Below are 18,299 nucleotides of genomic sequence, written 5' to 3'. Positions count from 1 at the left end.
AACAGTGTACTGATTTCTTGGCCCGTCATCAGACTGGCCATTACTTGAGAAGAGCGGCTCTGACGTACTATTACGTCGGTACTATTATTTTCCTGCATCCTTTCTTGAAAATGATTATACTGTGATTTGTTCCCTCTCAGTTCTTCTCCCTCTCTACTTGTTTATGTATTTACTTTTGGTTCCATTGGATTTTCGTGGCTGCGCGCAGGCTCTTCTCTAGTTGTGCCGAGCGGGGGCTACTCTTCGTTGTGGAGCATGGGCTCTAGGCGCCCGGGCTTCAGTAGCTGTGGCGCACGGGCTTAGTTGCTCCGCGGCATGTGGGATCTTCCCGGACCAGGGCTCGAACCCATGTCCCCTGCATTGGCGGGCGGATTCTCAACCACTGCGCCACCAGGGAAGTCCCTTCCTCTCTACTGGTAAATATAATTCTTCATTCCGCAAATATGTGGTGAACGTGCCTTATGGGCCAGGTACTATTATTATAATAACAAGTAAGGAAACTGGATCTCAGAGAATTTAAGCAGTGCTCCAAATAAAAAATAATCCAGTTACTACGCAGCGGGGCCAAAAGTCAAAGACTCCAGAGCTTGAATCTGTAACCACGACGCCATGCAGCCTTGCTTTACACCGCCATCAGAAGGATCAGTTTTCGTAGCTTTACCCAGCATTTTCCTTATAGATTCCTAGTGTCCAGAAGCTGGGGGCTCTGCCCATAGGCTGCCCTTAGCATTACTCTACCTTCCAACACCTCTATGCATTTCTTAAGATCACCCTGACTTTTAAAAAATGGCTGACTTCAGCCAGAACTCTTCTGGCTTTCCTTTGGACATCTTGTCTCCTACCTTCTTTCGTGTTTTCTTACCTCCCCTTTCCTTTGATTCTACATGAATTATTTTGTATCTGAAAGCAAACTTAAATTTGTTCCTTTTGATAAAAAGGTCCAATTTGGTTCCAGTGGTTGAAATCAGATTATGTTTTCTAACTAGTCAGCATCCACATATATTTTTTTCTCCCCAAAGGCAAATATCTGACTATCGCTGCCAAGAGCTAGTAAAAACCTCTATGGCATTAGTGTCGGGGGATAAGCTTCTATCATAGGACATTCCCTGGTGTTTTGTGCTCACACATGTAGACGAATATATTTATGAATACGCATATGTATGTGACTCAAGCAGCGGGTATGATCAAATGTCTTCAGCAACATATAAGATAAAGTGTTGCAGATCACAAATAGACTTCCATGACTAAGCAGCTGTGGAACTGGATTGAGATGTCTATATCCCTAGCTTCGCAACTCACCAGCTGTCATGGCGAATTTTGGATTAATTGATCTCTAAATCTATTCCCATGTGAAGATCTCATGATGCTAGGGTGTCTGTGGTTTATGTGGTTCCATATGAATGATGGAGTAAAAGACTTAAAAAGTTCAGAGCATAAGAAGCACTTTATCCTTAATTCATATATAGCATTTTTAAAGTTCTGTGAGCAATTACTCTCTTTTACATTCCTAGCTGGGGCTGTTTTTCACATGTGGTTGGAGGGTGGAATCGTGACAGAACCTTTAATTTCACTGTTCTAATTATTATGCTCTACAGGCTAAACATAGCTTTGTAGAGTACTATAAATGACAATCTTTCTCTTCTTTTCAATGAAGTGAAAAGCACAACAGTAACTTCAATTTCCATTGTGTCTTTTCACTGCAAAGCTGAGAACATTCTGTCAATCCTCACAGTGCTGCTAGAGGCCCAGAGAGAGGTGAGGGTACAGACCAAGGCAACAGTGCCGAAGTTTACACATCAAATAGGTGATGGGGATGGGGGTGGACTGGAAAGCCTCATAGCTGGTCCCTGTTCATATGCACAAATACGAGCTGCTTACTGCTTTTAGGATACTTTCTTAACTTATTAAAGCCCCTGGTTTCAGCCTCGCTAGGTGCATTGAGGTTCAAACCTCATGTTATTTGCCACTCACGCTCATGTTATGTGCCACTCACATGCAGAGTCATGAAGCAGCTTGTTTAAAACAAAAACAAACAAAAACACCATGTGCCGTTCAAAGGAATGATTACCAAGAGCTGAAGGCAGCTGGTCACAAGATTAGTTTGTGAGCAATTGATTAGATTCCTCTTACTGTGCTGGGCAATGGAATATCCCAGCTGCTTGGCCTCAACGAAATTGATGACTCACTGAAACCCAGGGAGCGACTGTGTAAATAGTTGTCTGACTATCGTCATGCCTTAGTATTACATTTAAAGCATCAAGAGGACACTTCAGGGATGACACAGCGGCAGATGTACCACTTGACAAGTCTTACAATGCAGGGAGAGTCTGCAGTTTCCAAGGGGTTTTAAGGTAGATGCAGGGGCTCTATTTTTCTTTTCTCAAAATTGGAAAACTTTTTAAAGGTGTTAGTTGGCAAAGCATCACCCCATGCTAACCCAAACCTTCTAAGTATTGATCCATCCTCCTTCAGGATTTCATTCTCTACTAAACTGGGGGAGTGGACTTTCATGTGGCTACCTGTGTAACTCAGAGCCTGAAGTAAGAAAAAAAAGAAAAGAAGACAAAACCCATCATAAACCGTAGACTGTAACATAACCTATTATTCTGCTTAACGAATAGTATAAAAAAACATGCTTGAAAGGATAAAGAAAAACAATTCTTCGGAGCAGATCTAATTATTGAGTTTTATTTAGCAAGTCTGTTAAATTTCTCCCATTTGTGAGGGAGATTTGTTCTACTGATAATTATTTTACAATTCTTGCAAACTATACTGGTTGACTTCTACTTTCGTGCTTGCCTTACCTGCATCCTTTCTGCAGTGAAGACTCTAATAACAAATACAATGAATAATGACCAGAGGCAAAAACAAGCAACGGACAAATAAGGCCCAAAGTGTATAATCAGATAATACATCTTTTGATTGTCCAAGGTCACCAGTTGTCAAAATGTGAAGAACTAAAAGTATTTAAAATAAGGTATGCTCTTAATATCCCAATGCATTCATATATAATCTCAATGCACATTGTGGGTATAAAAGAGGACATACATGTAACATTTAACTTCAAAATGTTTCAATAGCAAAGAATGTCTCAAAGATGTTTGCACATGCCCGCCATCCCTTAGGTGAAAACTTTGGCACCAGATGTGTTTTAGATTTCAGATTTTTTTTCCTTTTGGATTTTAGAAAGGTAATATGATGTATATACTGTATATTCTAATAGCTCAGATAGGATAGGGACAGCATCCTGTAATCAAAGCCATTGATATATCAATAGCAAAACATGAACATTCACTCTTGTAGAATAAAAAAGACTGCCAAGTCATTACAGCCCCATGTCAGTTCACATTAAGTTTTATTGCCAAATTAGCTTGCTACTAACTTATAAAACTTGTTTTGGTTTTCAGAATGTAGGGATTTTTTTTTGTTTTAAGATATGGAAATTTATTTCAGATGATCTTCACCAGCACCATAAGTTCCACTCCCTGGATCAAAATTCTTATACCAACATTTTGATATCTTCAGTGTTCCAAATCCAGAATTCAAAATAGAAAATTGTGACATTTTATTCAAATTGGCTGCTCATTTATTGAAAAGACCTAGAATGTGTAGTTTGAAAAACATTCTAGACAATAAGCAGCAGCCTGAAACCCTCTTTTAACTGGTGATATAGAAACAAAATATTCAATATTATATAAAATAAACCAATTCATTTTTAATTGCCAAATGCTAATATAAGGTTATCAATTATGGCATTTGTAGCATTACCAATCTATTAGTTGTGGGGTTTTTTATTAATTTTTATTGGCGTACGGTCGCTTTACAATGTTGTATTAGCCTCCACTGCACAACGAAATGAGTCAGCATATACACGTACAGATATCCCCTCCCTTTTGTTTTTTTTTGTTTTTTTTTTTTGCGGTACGCGGGCCTCTCACTGTTGTGGCCTCTCCTGTTGCGGAGCACAGGCTCCGGACGCGCAGGCTCAACGGCCATGGCTCACGGGCCCAGCCGCTCCGCGGCACGTGGGATCTTCCCGGACCGGGGCACGAACCCGTGTCCCCTGCATCGGCAGGCGGACTCTCAACCACTACACCACCAGGGAAGCCCTATCCCCTCCCTTTTGGACTTCCCTCCCACTTAAGTTACCACAGTGCACTAGGTGAGCTCCAGAATGTTGGGATTTTTGAATTGTAGTAAGTGTTTGTGGATGTCACTGTGGACCTGTTTCCTAATTATTGAAAATCAGAACTTAACTAATAAAAGATACCTGAATTTTCTTTAATGCCTATCGTTGGAAATATCTGAGAATATTAGCTAGCAAAGATAATGTACAATACCTATTTCTTTCCCTTACTAATTGGGAGTGCAAGTCACTTCTGGGACTTTTAGGCAAGATGTACAATCATGTCCCGACTTCAGAGATTCTGATTCTCATTGAGCTGAAGCGAATCTTGGTCATATGGATTTTTTTTTTTTTTTTTTTTTTTTTGCGGTACGCGGGCCTCTCACTGTTGTGGCCTCTCCCGTTGCAGAGCACAGGCTCCGGACGCGCAGGCTCAGCGGCCATGGCTCATGGGCCTAGCCGCTCCGCGGCATGTGGGATCCTTCTGGACCGGGGCACGAACCCGCGTCCCCTGCATGGGCAGGTGGACTCTCAACCACTGTGCCACCAGGGAAGCCCCATATGGATTTTTTAAAGCTTTTAAGGTGGCACAAATGAACACAATAAGTTGAGTAAAATATTATTTCACTGTATACATTACTCAAACAGGAATTCTACTCTCTTGAATTATTCTGCATCCTTCCATGAATACATGTATGGAATGACACAATGATAAATGATTTTCTTCTCAGACACAAAGCACACATAAAATACCCCCCCCCCACACACACACAGACAAAGTGATGATGCTTTATACCTCTTCAAAGTCATCTTTGGCTGAAGGAAGATCAGTGGCTAAACTAGAATCCCCCAGATGCTTCTCCATCCTCTCTCCATGTACCACAGTTGTTTTAACAACTTTGCTGACTCTACGGCCTTCCACCGGTTCAGCCTGAAATTGTGAGGTACTGGACAAAATGCTGGGCTCAGACAAAGTTACCTGATGAATGAAGGACATACAACATACAGTTTCTGACTGCCAAAATGTAACGATGATGAATTTTTCTATGTCCAAAAACACATTACAACAGTATATCCTGAAAACAGCATTTTGTCAACAAGAAGCAGTTAGAAGAAAACTCTAGAATCAATTGGTAATATCTATATTATGACTATATGTACACAGTACCAAATCAACCACTTAATTAGTCACTTGAACGAAAATTGGTCAGGAAGCTTCATGACTGAGAAATTGACTGCTCAGTGCAGTGCAGACATAGCACCCTGTGGATGAGCTCTCTTTTCCCGTGTGTAAATGCTTTGTTTTGACATTATGGAGACAAAATTAACCTCCAAAGGAGGAACCGTCCGAGCTATGAGAAACTGAAAATGTAGATTTTTAGAGAACCTCATGTGTATAATAATTACATTTTGAGGATGTGAATGAACGCGAGATGGTGAGAATCTCCCAAATGACATGTCAAAGAGAGTAAATATGTTTCTGAAAGAGGGAAGTAAAACAGAAAGAAATAAAACTATAAATCAAGTGAGTTTCTGGATCCTGATTTCAGTGACTCTGAAAAGCAGAAGTTTGGAAATCAAATATTTCTCTAAGGTGCCTTACAGAAGGCTGCTGCTGCCTACTGGGCAAAGCACCACGGTGCATTTGCACAAGTTTTCTTCAGAACCTACTGCTTGCCAGCCGATGGGATTGCTGTCTTTTAAAATTTGACTTTTGGATTTCTGCTGCAGTCAACTGAATTAAAGAGAAAGTAGAACTAGAAAGGACCAAAGACAACGAGTATAATGGTTACAAATCTCACTGATGGTTACCTAAAAATTCCACAAAATCACGAAGAAAAAAAATGAATGTGTAACCAAACGAAGATTGCCTTATAAAGGGGAGAAGTGAGGCCAATAGGAATAAGCAATCTCGTCCATCTCTTGTGAGCTGTATTTTACACCTCTCCATAAAATCAGTTCTGGAGAATCAGATGGTCTCACCTCCGACTGTTCAGTGTCACTCTTTAACACAATGCGCTTTATGACTTTGGAATAGCCATCCCCTTCCTCAATGTTGATGGGATCCTGTGGTGTTCCCTGCATCGTAATCTCTTCTTTCTCTGTGCCATCAGAGGAGACGTACCGCCTAATGATTTTCCTAGTAACCTGGAAGATATTTTATTCACGTATCTTGTTTTTGAGTGACAGTGCCAGGGTACTGATACATTTTAGACAGGAGGCTTGAAATTAACCACGGTGAGATACTTAAGATAATACCTTCTTTACCACAGTGTGTCCCTGCTCATCGATGTATTCTTCTTCTGTGACTGTTTCCGGGGGTATGTCAGGCATATCATCTCCCTACACATTTGAAAGAAAAGGGTCACTTCCATGTTTGGCATCAATGCTGAGGAACTACTCCCAAGTGCTTACAATGCCAGGAACGTTAGAAAATTAAAGGGGCTTTGAGAAGCATTGCTGAGATGCCAAATCCTGTTAAGTAGTATGTTTAAAAGAAAGAAAAAAAAAAGGTCGGTAATGACATGCTAGAGAACCTGACCAAAGTCAGCTCAAACTTAAACAAACAAGCAAACAAACAAAAACAGACAAGCCAGAGGTGAGGTGGGTGGAACTGAAGAGGCTAAATCTTGCTCTTTGCTCTCTTGGAGGTAGGGGGTGAATGTGATTACCGCTGCATTTCTTCACAAACAGAACTTAGGAGAGTTACGGGATCTGCTTTCTGAAGGCCATGCACTACCTAAGGAGCATGCCAAGCCCTCCGTTCTAGGTTGGTCACTCTCGAAGGGTTACGGGGACAGAACTGTCCCGGACGTGCAGTAATTTAACAACTGGTACCTGAATAATCACTCGTCGGCGGACAACCCTGGTAGTTAGCATCGCTTCCTCATCTGAGCTGGCCTCCAGCTCACCTAATTCCTCTGTTAGCTCCTGGTGGAAGCATGGAAGCACTTTTTTTTTTATCATGCTAAGGAATGTCTTCACTACTCGTTTCTGCTTTAGCTCACACCGGTTTCCAAAAGCTTTATTCATGGTGATTTTGGTGGAAAAGCCAGCAGGAGTGAAAACAGTGCATGCTGGGCTCAAACTTCAGTGAGAATATAGCTTTTTGTTCTTTGAATGAAAAAAACAAATTCTGGATTCTGAAAGCTGTCTGAGCACCCATCTGTCAAAATCCATCAGAAGAAACAAGCAGCTTGCCCACATTACATCTTGGACTCAAACTCCTGGTGAATAACCAAATATAAGCATAGACCCTAGGCAGCACGATAAATACCTGTGAGCCATTGCCTCTTGGGCTTAGGCTTAGAATGATCCAACCAAAGGTACAGAAATGTCTTAATTCTTGTAGCAGAACTTTCTGCAGGAAGTCAAAGTTTCCTGTAGTTATTATCTGGCCAGTAGTACATTCCCCTACTGGCAAGACAGAGGAAGGAAGACGGGCTACGAATAGTATTAGACTCATTTTGCAGAGAAGTTGAGGTGCAGAGGCCAGTCCAATTTTATGGGTCTGGCCCAAAGCCAAAGCCGGAGCTAAGAACATAACTTTAGATTAAAACGTATGTCTTGGGAGCTACATATCGAATCACTCTTTCCTAATGGAATGCTATTAAAAAAAAGAAAAGAAAACTCAACTAAATTTTGTCAACATAGTTTAAAATACCGCTTATATTTCTATATTCTTTCCTGCTAAAGGAAAACATGTAAATTTTAAACCAAATTATTCTTTAAATACACTTAGGAATCTGCTGCCTAGAAATATGGTCAGCAAGAAAAGTGATTGAAATTGGACCCTCAAGTCAGGGTCACGAGAGGATAAGGGTCAAAATAGGAAGCTTAAGAATTGGAAATTCATCAAGAATAAGTAGAACAGGCCCATATAAATAATGTGGAATACAGGACAACTTGTCAAAATTTATTTACATACACAGAACAGATTAAATATATGAATTATCCAGATAACTGTCTCAAGCCTATGCTTCAATTAGCCTATAGATTCTTAGACTAAAATTGGCAACTTTTAAGTCCAGACAGCATCTACCAAACATTTTTACTAGGATTCATTTAAGCCAAAAACTTGGAGATGAATAATTCTATACAAAGGCAAACTTGGAATAAAAATCCATTCATGGGATGAATTCATTATTTAAGATAACTGCCAAAATTTCGAGCAGTTCTCATCTGCCTGGACCTCTGCTAATTTTAAACTATGATTTTAGATAAATCCTGCTAGCAGATATCACACTCATAGTGAACAAAAACAAATGTAGATGTTAAGCCCAAAGATATGTCGTATCACTTTCTCCCCCAGAGTTTTAACTATTTTATAAAACATTCTTTCTTAAAAGATGTATATTCATGCTTTAAAAATACTGCGACATATGTTTTTGAATCCAAAAAGGAAAAATATATCTAATTTAATCCTCTACAGTTACTGGAATGCAGATTCTTCTCCCTCTCCTGGCCTCCCTGGGATTCATTCTGATTCAGGAGTCCTAAGTAGGGAGGGATCAAGCCCTCCAGTTAAACCTGAGGGATATGAACCATTCAGACCAGTTTTGAGAATAAATGGTTTAAGTGAGTTTCTCCACCTCTCTTCACAGCATCAAAGCTCACTTAAAGACAAAGGAAAGACTGATGCATATTCACGCTGCTATCGATTTTCTGACATTTAGAACCAGCCATCAATTTAGGCATAATGTCCTTTTCATGAGTCATTCTTAAAATAAATATAAGAAGATTTCGCTTGGAAATAATCCCTCCTTTAATGAGAAAAATTTGTTTTGGGAGTAAACCCCACTCAATATCCACAGTTTGTGTGCTCATCACCTGACAGCACGGACCTAATGAACAAGAGTGCAGGTTCCAGCAATTTCCCATGGCAGGCCGACTTACTTACCTGAGGCTCGGTTAATTCCCCTCACTAGTCTTCTTTATGCCCAAGATTACTAATTTTGAAAAGTTACATCTGGTATATTGTTTCACTCCAGGGTTCATTTCTCTTAGCAAAAGGGTTTCCATCTATAAAATTAGGGCTGATGGTCAAGTAGCTAGAAATGGAACCATGTATCATCTTTTTCTAGATTCACCGGTTCTCAGATTTTAAAAGGGATTGAGGGCTTCCCTCGGCCCAAGATAATTAATTGGCAAACCTTTCCGTGAAAACATAAGCCGTCAGAGAAATGGAAACTGGGAGAAGGTTTGTAGCTTTGTTACATGTGGGCAAGGAAATAGAGGAGGAGACTTTACCTTCTGAAAAGCAGCATCTTCATCGAGCCTTTCAAAGGCCTGTGGCTGGTCATCGGCTGACTCCACTATCACGAGGCTGGTTTTTCGAGGCGAACTCTCTTCCCTACGTTCTGGGGGCTCTTCGGGTTCTTGCACAATGGGAGAGTCTCCCCGCTCACTTGATGTCGGGGTCTGGAGATATGGCCTCTCCTCCTCAGTAGGGGTGATTTCCTCAGGTGTCTTGGTGGGAGAGCCAGATGCTGCCATAGCCTTTTGAGTCTCTGACACTTCTGTCCCTGGGGTTGTCACACTGAAACAGAAAAGCCCAATTATACCATGAGAGCATATGCATTTCCGCCCCTGCTGATGCAAGGGATTTGGAAGGAAAGATGGAACTTGTCTTCACAGTCCGTGAAAGTCTAAAGAGGTTTTGTAAATTTGGCTAAGAAATGAAATGTGAATAAAAATTATATGTAAAATACAGAATACAGTTACAGCTCATTGATCTAGCATTGATTGGGAAAAATGTATTCTAAAATAATAAAAATTATCCTCAAATGTATTACCATTTCCTAATCTCTACAAAGTAGAGAGAATTAATAATGAGAGATATTAATAAATAATAATTTCATTCTTTCCTTTGATAACTCAAGGTAATACTGATGATTTGAGGAAGTATATATAGCAAAGATCTATAGACAATAAGGCTTTTGAAGCAAGGATCAAAATTTGGCAAAATTTCAAAAAAGCAATATATAAACCCCATGATAATATAGTTACCATAATCATAAACATAGGGAGATTCTTATTATCCATCCAGAAAACTGCATTACTTGATAGGAAGATTTGTTGGCATTGAAACTTTTTCTACTGATATAGTTTGGAGATAAGCAATGTAATCTTTATAATACTCCTAAAAGAAAAAAATTATCTGCTTGTTCTGCTCCTTCCTTCTAATTTTCTGTCACTCCATAGATATTAAATGCCCAAAGTGCCTTTCTGATAGCCCCTCTTTGCTTCCCATCTTTTTCTCTTTCCTTCTCTCTTTTCCTGACCTATTCTTTATGCTCTCCCCTACAATCTAAAGGTAGATGGGTGAGGGGGCAGTGCTGCGTGGAAGAAAAGCTCATTTCAATACCCCTTTCACCCTTTTCTCAAGTTCCAGTGACTCCAGCACAAAGCTCACTCAAGGACAAAGGAGATGCTGTGTTACAGCCTCCTGACACGCTATTCTCACATTTCAGGGCTGGGACATGCTTGCCTTTCTCATGATCTGGTTGCTTTTTCTAGACAAGAAGTGTCATTTATACAACTCCTTTTTGCCTTTGCTTCCAGAAAGCCCTGAACTTGAGTTCTAAGCTGACTGTGCTCTGCAGCTTCCTTTAGGCAGAAGCGCTCTAGAAGACTTCTCTTTATGCCCACCCCAACCCCTAACGGCCTTTCATCCTGTGTGAGTAATCTGTGTTGCATTTCTATTTTTATTGCTAGCCACCTCACAGCTTTGTTGAAACACACAAGGGCTGCTTCACCTATACTGTCACTGTTCACCTTCTGAACCAGCCAGGGTGTGACAGGCACATATACAGAGAAGTGAGGTGCAGCAAACATACGAGTAATAACTGTGTGGTCTACAGTTTCAACAATGGTTTCACAGGCATCTCCGTGACCTTTGAGCCTGTAAGATGAATAAGGTGGATATTATTATCACAATTTATAGACGTGGAAACTGAGACTCAAAGGGCTTAGGCCTTTGCCCAAGGTCATGGAACTGGAAGTCGGCTCAAGCAGGCTTGTGCCATACAACACCGTCTCAGTCATGTCTCAAGTACTTTGCTTTTCTTCCTGTAGTTCTGAAAACTATTTGAAAACACTTTACGCTTGTATATGCTTGGCACCCTCTGCATACTGGCTTGTGTCTTTGGAATGACCCCGCATAGGCTTTCTTTTGGAACTCACAAGTATTCCTGCTGTTCGAGGGCTGACTCTTCAGGCAGGTCTTGCATTTTCCCTGAGAAATCCTGTTGAACTTGTTCCTTGGGAGTCTGGGGAAGGAGCTCTGTTGCTGAGCCGTCACCCTCAGTTTTGGAGATGCTATCCTGAAAAGTGGAGTAACCGACAGAAATGTCTTCCTCCGAGACGATGGGAGGGTGATCATAGGACTCGTCCTCCTGAGAAGCAGTTTGCTCCTGCTTCTGCTTGTGCTGGGCGGTGCAGAGCTCCTCTTGAAGTACTGAGAACCCTACAGGGGAGAACGATTTAAATTAAGTATTTACTTGAAGCTAAACTATATTAAGTGGGTATTTATTAAGCGACTACTACATGCCATGTCTGTGATCAGTCGTGGTTACAAAGCTGAAAGAGGCACTGTGCCTGCCTTCAAGATGCTGACCATCTAGGGAAGCTCAGGCAAGTAAGAGATAATTAAATGCAGAGTGACTGGGCCACAGGTGCTGGCCAATGAATGCCGAGCATCCAACTCAGGGTTAAAGAATCAGGAAAAGAAATGCAGAGGGTATGGCATCTTAAGGAGGCCTAAAGATAGGCAGGTATCAACTGCGACAGTTGAGGCATAAATCCACATGGTAAGAAGAGCATTAATGATAATAATAATAATAAATAGCTAACACATTCTGAATATTTACTATGTGTCAGGCACCATTCTAGGTGCTTTGCAAGTATTAACTTGTATTAAACAACACTCTGAGGTTAGTACTCTTTTGATGAAGGGTCTATTAGGCCAAGCTAAGGAATTTCATATAGCAAGGGCAATAAGGAGTCACTGAAAAACTTTCGGCAGAGGTGTGATTGACCTTCATCTATCTAGTTATTCACTCAGCAGATATATACTGAGTATCAACACTGTCGTAGGTGCTGTTAGATGCTGGATACGTAGCAGTGAACAAGACAGAAGAGGCTTCTGGCCTGACTGAACTTGCATTTCTGCAGATTCCTGTTTCTGAAACCAGGGTAAAGGTACAAAGAAAAGAGGGCCAGTTTTTTAGATAGATTTGTCAGAAAAGGCTCCTCTTAGGAGCTGACACTTGAGCAGATGCCTGAATAAAGTGAGAGAAAAAGGTACCAGGTGATCTTAGGGAAGAAAACTACAGAATGCAGGGAAGAGGAAGCACCAGAGCCTGGAAGCCCGAGAAGGTGTAGGGTGGCCAGGACACAGCCCAGAGGCCAGGTGTCTGGGACTTGGGAAAGAGGGAGAGAGATGGGAGATGGGCCGAGCTACGAGGCTCTTGCTGAACAGTAATACATGCCATCATGTAAACCTATGGAAAGTAAGCTGCAGAAAGACACTGAGGAAGACTGTCCTATAAAATAAGAAAATAAAAAAAAAACAAGAGAGGTTATCATGGAAAGTGAGTGAAGAAAATGTCTTAAGAAGAAGGGATTAACTTTCTGTGTCAAATGTTAAGAAGAGGTAAAGGAAGATGAAGACTGAGAATGGCGTCAGTGCATTTGGCGATGAGGAAACCATTGGTTAATTTTGCAACATTCTTTTCTGTTGCATGGTGATGACAAAACCTGACTTGTGTGGATTCTAGAGACAGTTCTAGAGAGAAGGGAAGAGAGAAAGTAGAGAGTAGTGACAGAAAAGTTAGACTATTCTTTTGAAGAGATTTCCCATGAAATGGATGGAGAAACAGAGCAGTCATACAGGGGAGCATATAGGGTGAAAGGAGTTATTTGCTTTGCTTTGTTTTTAAAGCTGGGATCTATCAAAGCACGTTTCAGTGCTGTTCACAATGTTCTAGTTGTAGGAGCCAGAGTGGGTGATTGCAGAAGTGAAGTCAATAGCTGGTAAAAGGGGATGAGATCTAGTACAAAAGAAGAGATGATGGCTTTAGCAAAGGAAGGCCATTTCATACAGCAGGGAAGGTAGAGTATAAGCACTGAGATGCACTTAGGTTGAGAGACTTTGCGGTGAAAGAATATGGACATTTGCTTACAGGTATTCCTATTTTTTCTAAGGAATATGAAGTATGGTCATCAGGTTGGAATAAATAAAAAGAAGAGTAATGTTGGAGGCTTGAAAGAAGAGGAAGTGTAAAAATAGCAATGAGAGAGAGAGAAGGAGAAAGAATGGGAGTGAGTGAGCATGGAAGTGAATGAGGGTGGATTTGAGAAACTTTTAATACTGAAAAGGGGGTAGGACCAATGACTAGAGGTCCAGTGGGTTTGCAGAATTATTGTGTAGAAGTAAAAGAGGATGTAAGTATAATGCTTCAAGTTAGGACCTGGAAGTAGTACAGTCACTGATAATGATTTAGTTTGGGTTGTGGGCACAGAAATGGGTCACTAAGGTAGAGTAAAAGACACAAGTATCAGAAGTACCACCAAGGGGCTGAGGAAAGGGCACTGGACGGGTCATCCATGTTGATGGCTGTTATGGACTGAATGTTTGGGTCCCCTTCAAATTCATATGTTGAAACCCTAGTCCCAACGTGATGGTATTCAGAGGTGGCAACCCTGCGAGGTAATTAGGTCATGAGGGTGGAGCCCTCATGAATGGGACTGGCACCCTTATAAGAAGAGGTCAGAGGGCTAGCTATTTCTCTGTCCCCTACGTAAGGACAGAGCAAGGAGACAGCCGTGTACAATCTAGAATAGGGCCCTCACCAGAACCCAGCCATGCTATCACCCTGATCTCCAATTTCCAGTTTTCAGAACTGTGAGAAACAAATTTCTGTTGTTTAAGCTACCCAGTTCATGGTATTTTGTTACAGCAGCCCACGCTGACTGAGACAATGATGAAATAACAAAGAACGAGAGGGATGGGGGCACCTAAAATGGGCAGGGAAGTCTCAGGAGAAGAACGTACCAGCAAAGGCCATGGTTGACGCTCTGAAAAAAGGAAGACAGTGGGTCCAGTTGCCTGAATTGACCATACATCACAGACACTCATACACATACACAAATTGTCTGACCTTCACTATGATCCAGTGTAATGGTCTGTTCAATCTCTGCATAGCTATGACTGATGCGCTCCTGGAGAGGCTCTGTGCTGGTCTCCATGAGATGAACAATATCCATTCGGTTGATCTTGGTGAGACATTCAATGAGACTGGTATCTGGGATATTAGAGAAAAACTATTTATTACACCTGAGGGCTACGCTTTTAAAAATCTCTTTCATTTAGTTGCCTTACTGAATTTTTTTGGTGATATATTGTAAGCATAGGAAAAATTTACTACAATTTTGATGTTTGTACAAGAAACAACCAAAGCCCAATTAAGGGTCTTTGTAAACGTAAGCAAACAAACAAGGGCTACATACGAAATGGGTGACGGAGCATATGCGCATAAGCCCTAAAGGCGGAGTTGCTAGATTACACAGAGGACACCCTGTCAAATGTGAAGTTTAGATAAAAGACAAATTGTTTTAGTAAAAGTATATCCCCAATACTGCGTAGGATATGCTTATACTAGAAAAGTATCTGTTGACTATCTGAAATTTAAATTTAACTGGGTGCTCTCAATTTTTATTTGCTAAATCTGGCAATCCTACCTAGAATAATGGTAAGAGAAGGAAAGATAAATGTGGGCTAGATGTAAATAAGGGAGGTCTCTAGGTAGGTCTTCAAAGAGGCATTAAACAAAGTGGCAAACTTAGACCAGCTGAGGGATAAGCAGTAGTTATGTTCTGTATCACTTCCCATTTTATTTGATGTGGTCAGAATATCATATATAAATCATTATGTAGAATATCTACTTGACATTTTCCCCGATTTTATTTATTTATTTATTGTAATTAAAAAAATTTTTTTTTCGGTACGCGAGCCTCTCACTGTTGTGGCCTCTCCCGCTGCAGAGCACAGGCTCCGGACGCGCAGGCTCAGCGGCCATGGCTCACGGGCCCAGCCACTCCGCGGCATGTGGGATCTTCCTGGACCAGGGCACGAACCCGTGTCCCCTGCATCGGCAGGCGGACTCTCAACCACTGAGCCACCAGGGAAGCGCCCCCCATTTTAGTTATTTAGGAGTAAAGGAAGCAGGAACTGAATGTAATGCACCGTCAGTAAGACAATGGCTAATAAAGCAAGTGTGTCTGCTGTCAATACATAGAAAATTTTAGGACTTTAATAACTTTCCTGTTAGCAGCCAGTGCTAGTATCACTTTCCACTAGTTAATGCTGTTCAAAGGAACACAGTACAAGAATTTTTATGCAACATGCATATTTGAGAAATGTTTCAGCTTCTTCTCATTTGCTTACAGTAGCACTTCAGGTTGATGGCATCTGTCATTTTATCTTTTTACTGAATTTGCATAAAAGGTTTGTTGAACAAGACCTTTTTCTACCTCCGGCCTATTGCCTTTTACATATACCTCTCCACCTACCTGTCGCATGTTTCCCATCCCTTTCTAGCCAGTACTTCAATAGTGCATGACTCTGGTCTTGGAGGGAGTTAGGGTTCTCAATTCGAATTTGATGAATTTGCTCCTCAGTGAAATCCAGTTCTCTTGCTAATTCTAAAAGAGAAAACACTCCTCTGTAAATACATTAACTTCATAGTTTGAGTCTCTACACCTTGCCTTGTGATTTTGTAAATGATGTGTTCTTCGTATTGCTGTAACAGAGTTCCTTAATTTTTTCCTACTTATTAGAAATGACTCTCGTATGCCTTTGTTCTTCTAGCACTAACTGCAGATATTTTCCTTAAATTTGGGTATAGAATTGATCACTGTCATAGTGGAAATAGTAAGTTTGAGGCAATGATGATAAAATATGTAAATTCAGGACCATTTAATTCCAAAATTTGGAAGAGACCATTAATACTGGCTTATACTCTTAACCAAGACAATGGAAAATAAATGACTGAAAACAGTAGAAAGAGACCATGTCTCACTTTTAATCATAATTAGGGGACTTGCAAATACTATAAATTCTGTTTCTGGGTACTTGGATAAATACTGGTTGCAGCTATATTATGGTGGTTGGATAAACTCCTTTCTGTGATTTGATGTCACATGAATAAAAGGTCTGGGAAGGATTAACTGACCTAGGGAAGAAGGCTCAAAGTTTTCCTTTAAAGTGTACCATTAACATTCTATATGGTTGCTTATACATTGAGGTGTGTGTGCACGTGTGTGTGTGTGTGTGTGTGTGTGTGTGTGTGTGTGTGTGTGTGTGAATGAGGTGTCTTTTCGGAGGGCAATTTGCCAATATCTTTCAAAATTAAAAATATACATATATTTACGCAGCTTTTTTTCTTCTAGGAATATGCCCTATAGAAACACCCACAAAAATCTATCGGTGCATAAGGATATCTACTGCCACTAACAGGAAACAACCTAAGTAGCCATCAGCAAAGGCCACTGATAAAATCATGGTACCTCCACAGAGTGGAATTAAATAGCCATTTAAAAGAAGGCCACAGATATTTCTATGCTGATGGAGTATTTATGAAGAATACTGTTAAGTAAAATTTTGCTTATTTTTAAATAATAAGCATAGATGTGGGCACTGCAGATTTTTTTCTGAATACATGAGAAAGTGTTAGCAGTTACCTTTGAGGAAAGGGGCTCAAAGATGAGATGTGGGTGTGAGAAACTTATTTATTTTTTATTTTATACCATTCAGTGATTGTAAGGTTTGAATTTTCACCAACTATAATAGATATTACATTTAATATATACACTCATAAATACTTAAGAAGCAAAATAAATAATTCTGAATGCTACCTAGTCAATCAGGGATATTTTGATACCCTTCCTTCCCCTAAATCCCTCAATTAAATAAATCTGCTCAGTATTTTTAAATTACTTTAAAATGCTTTAGTCATTTATTCTACATTATCAATTATCTTTGTTATCGATATTATGACTCCTATCTCCTATTCATACCAAATTTTTAAGAAACTGAAAGGAGATTAATATTAATTTTAAACTGCTTGTTTCAATTAAGTAGTCACAAGTGACATAAAAGGAAGTCAGACCAAACAAATAAACAAACAACAAAAACAGAAAAAAGAAAAAAATCCAGACGGACAATCTTGTTTTAATATGTTAAGTAGCAGGAAAGATGAAAGGGTATAGCTTTAAAACCTACAACTCATGAGTTGTAAATAAACCATGTTGATTTTAGAATTCACTTTCCATTAAAAAATTATGTAACATACAATTTCTAAACTGAAACATACCCATCTCTCAGAGAATTATTAAACATCTCATTCATATGTACTTCAACATTCATCTGAAGTAAATTTTAGTACCGTTCAGGATGAAGATATCTGATTCAAGGCATCTAAAACAAGGAGCCCCAGTTGAATCTCAAATTAAATTTTATGACAATTACAACTAACAATGGTTTTGAAACACAATAATCTCCCCAAAGTTTAGATATCCACAGCTCCCAAAGGAGGGTAGTGGGGCTTCTTATATTCTCAAAATCTCTTAATCTAAAGTTCTATTATTCAAAATGCCAGAGACAATAAAAGGCCTGCCCTGGTTCACGCAGTGAGTTAATGCAGACCCTGGATTTTCTAGTTCATAGTATCATTCTTTTCACTATTCCATGTGTTCTTCCTCAAGGAAAGGGAAAAAAGGCCTTTTTTCATTGTTAATGACAGTTGGCTGATGCAACAATGTCATTTAAACCAAGCAGGTTTTGTTGAAAAAAAAGGGTCACACTCATTTTACCTGTCCAGCTGAAACCAAGGTGATCAGCAATATACGCCAGCCTTTCCTCAATCCGTTCCTGCTCATCCTGTTGATCTACAGAAGGTCAAAAACAGAATGGCCAAAGGTTGTCCATGACAGGAGAGGAACCACAATACTGATCATCCAAAGAAAGGCAGTCAATTGTCCAAATATTCGATCATAGCACAAATTAACGATTACATTTTAAATCATATTAGATTGTGTGTTTGCCTGATTTCTGGAATGGAATGGGGAATAAATGTAATAAAAATCATGAAAACCATCTGCTTCCATATCT

General features: G+C 40.1%; 1 protein-coding gene across 2 annotated transcripts in view; it reads right to left on the bottom strand.

The window, feature by feature from the left end:
* ANK2 (ankyrin 2) overlaps positions 1 to 18,299 on the bottom strand; it is a 242,161-nt gene that overhangs the window by 2,982 nt on the left and 220,880 nt on the right. For both annotated transcript variants that reach the window (XM_060148618.1, XM_060148619.1), the window contains 10 exons: positions 18,002 to 18,076; positions 15,701 to 15,832; positions 14,290 to 14,433; positions 11,312 to 11,594; positions 9,377 to 9,665; positions 6,965 to 7,057; positions 6,386 to 6,469; positions 6,110 to 6,274; positions 4,923 to 5,105; positions 2,444 to 2,535 (listed from right to left, as the gene is read on the bottom strand). In XM_060148618.1, coding sequence (XP_060004601.1) covers positions 2,444 to 2,535; positions 4,923 to 5,105; positions 6,110 to 6,274; positions 6,386 to 6,469; positions 6,965 to 7,057; positions 9,377 to 9,665; positions 11,312 to 11,594; positions 14,290 to 14,433; positions 15,701 to 15,832; positions 18,002 to 18,076 — 1,540 coding nt within the window. The remainder of the gene's footprint in view (positions 1 to 2,443; positions 2,536 to 4,922; positions 5,106 to 6,109; positions 6,275 to 6,385; positions 6,470 to 6,964; positions 7,058 to 9,376; positions 9,666 to 11,311; positions 11,595 to 14,289; positions 14,434 to 15,700; positions 15,833 to 18,001; positions 18,077 to 18,299) is intronic.

This window comes from Lagenorhynchus albirostris, chromosome 4 (genome assembly GCF_949774975.1).
Source record: "Lagenorhynchus albirostris chromosome 4, mLagAlb1.1, whole genome shotgun sequence".
Taxonomy (NCBI): Eukaryota; Metazoa; Chordata; class Mammalia; order Artiodactyla; family Delphinidae; genus Lagenorhynchus; species Lagenorhynchus albirostris.
The sequence above is the reverse complement of the archived record's forward strand: the minus strand, read 5'-3'. Positions and strand labels throughout refer to the sequence as shown.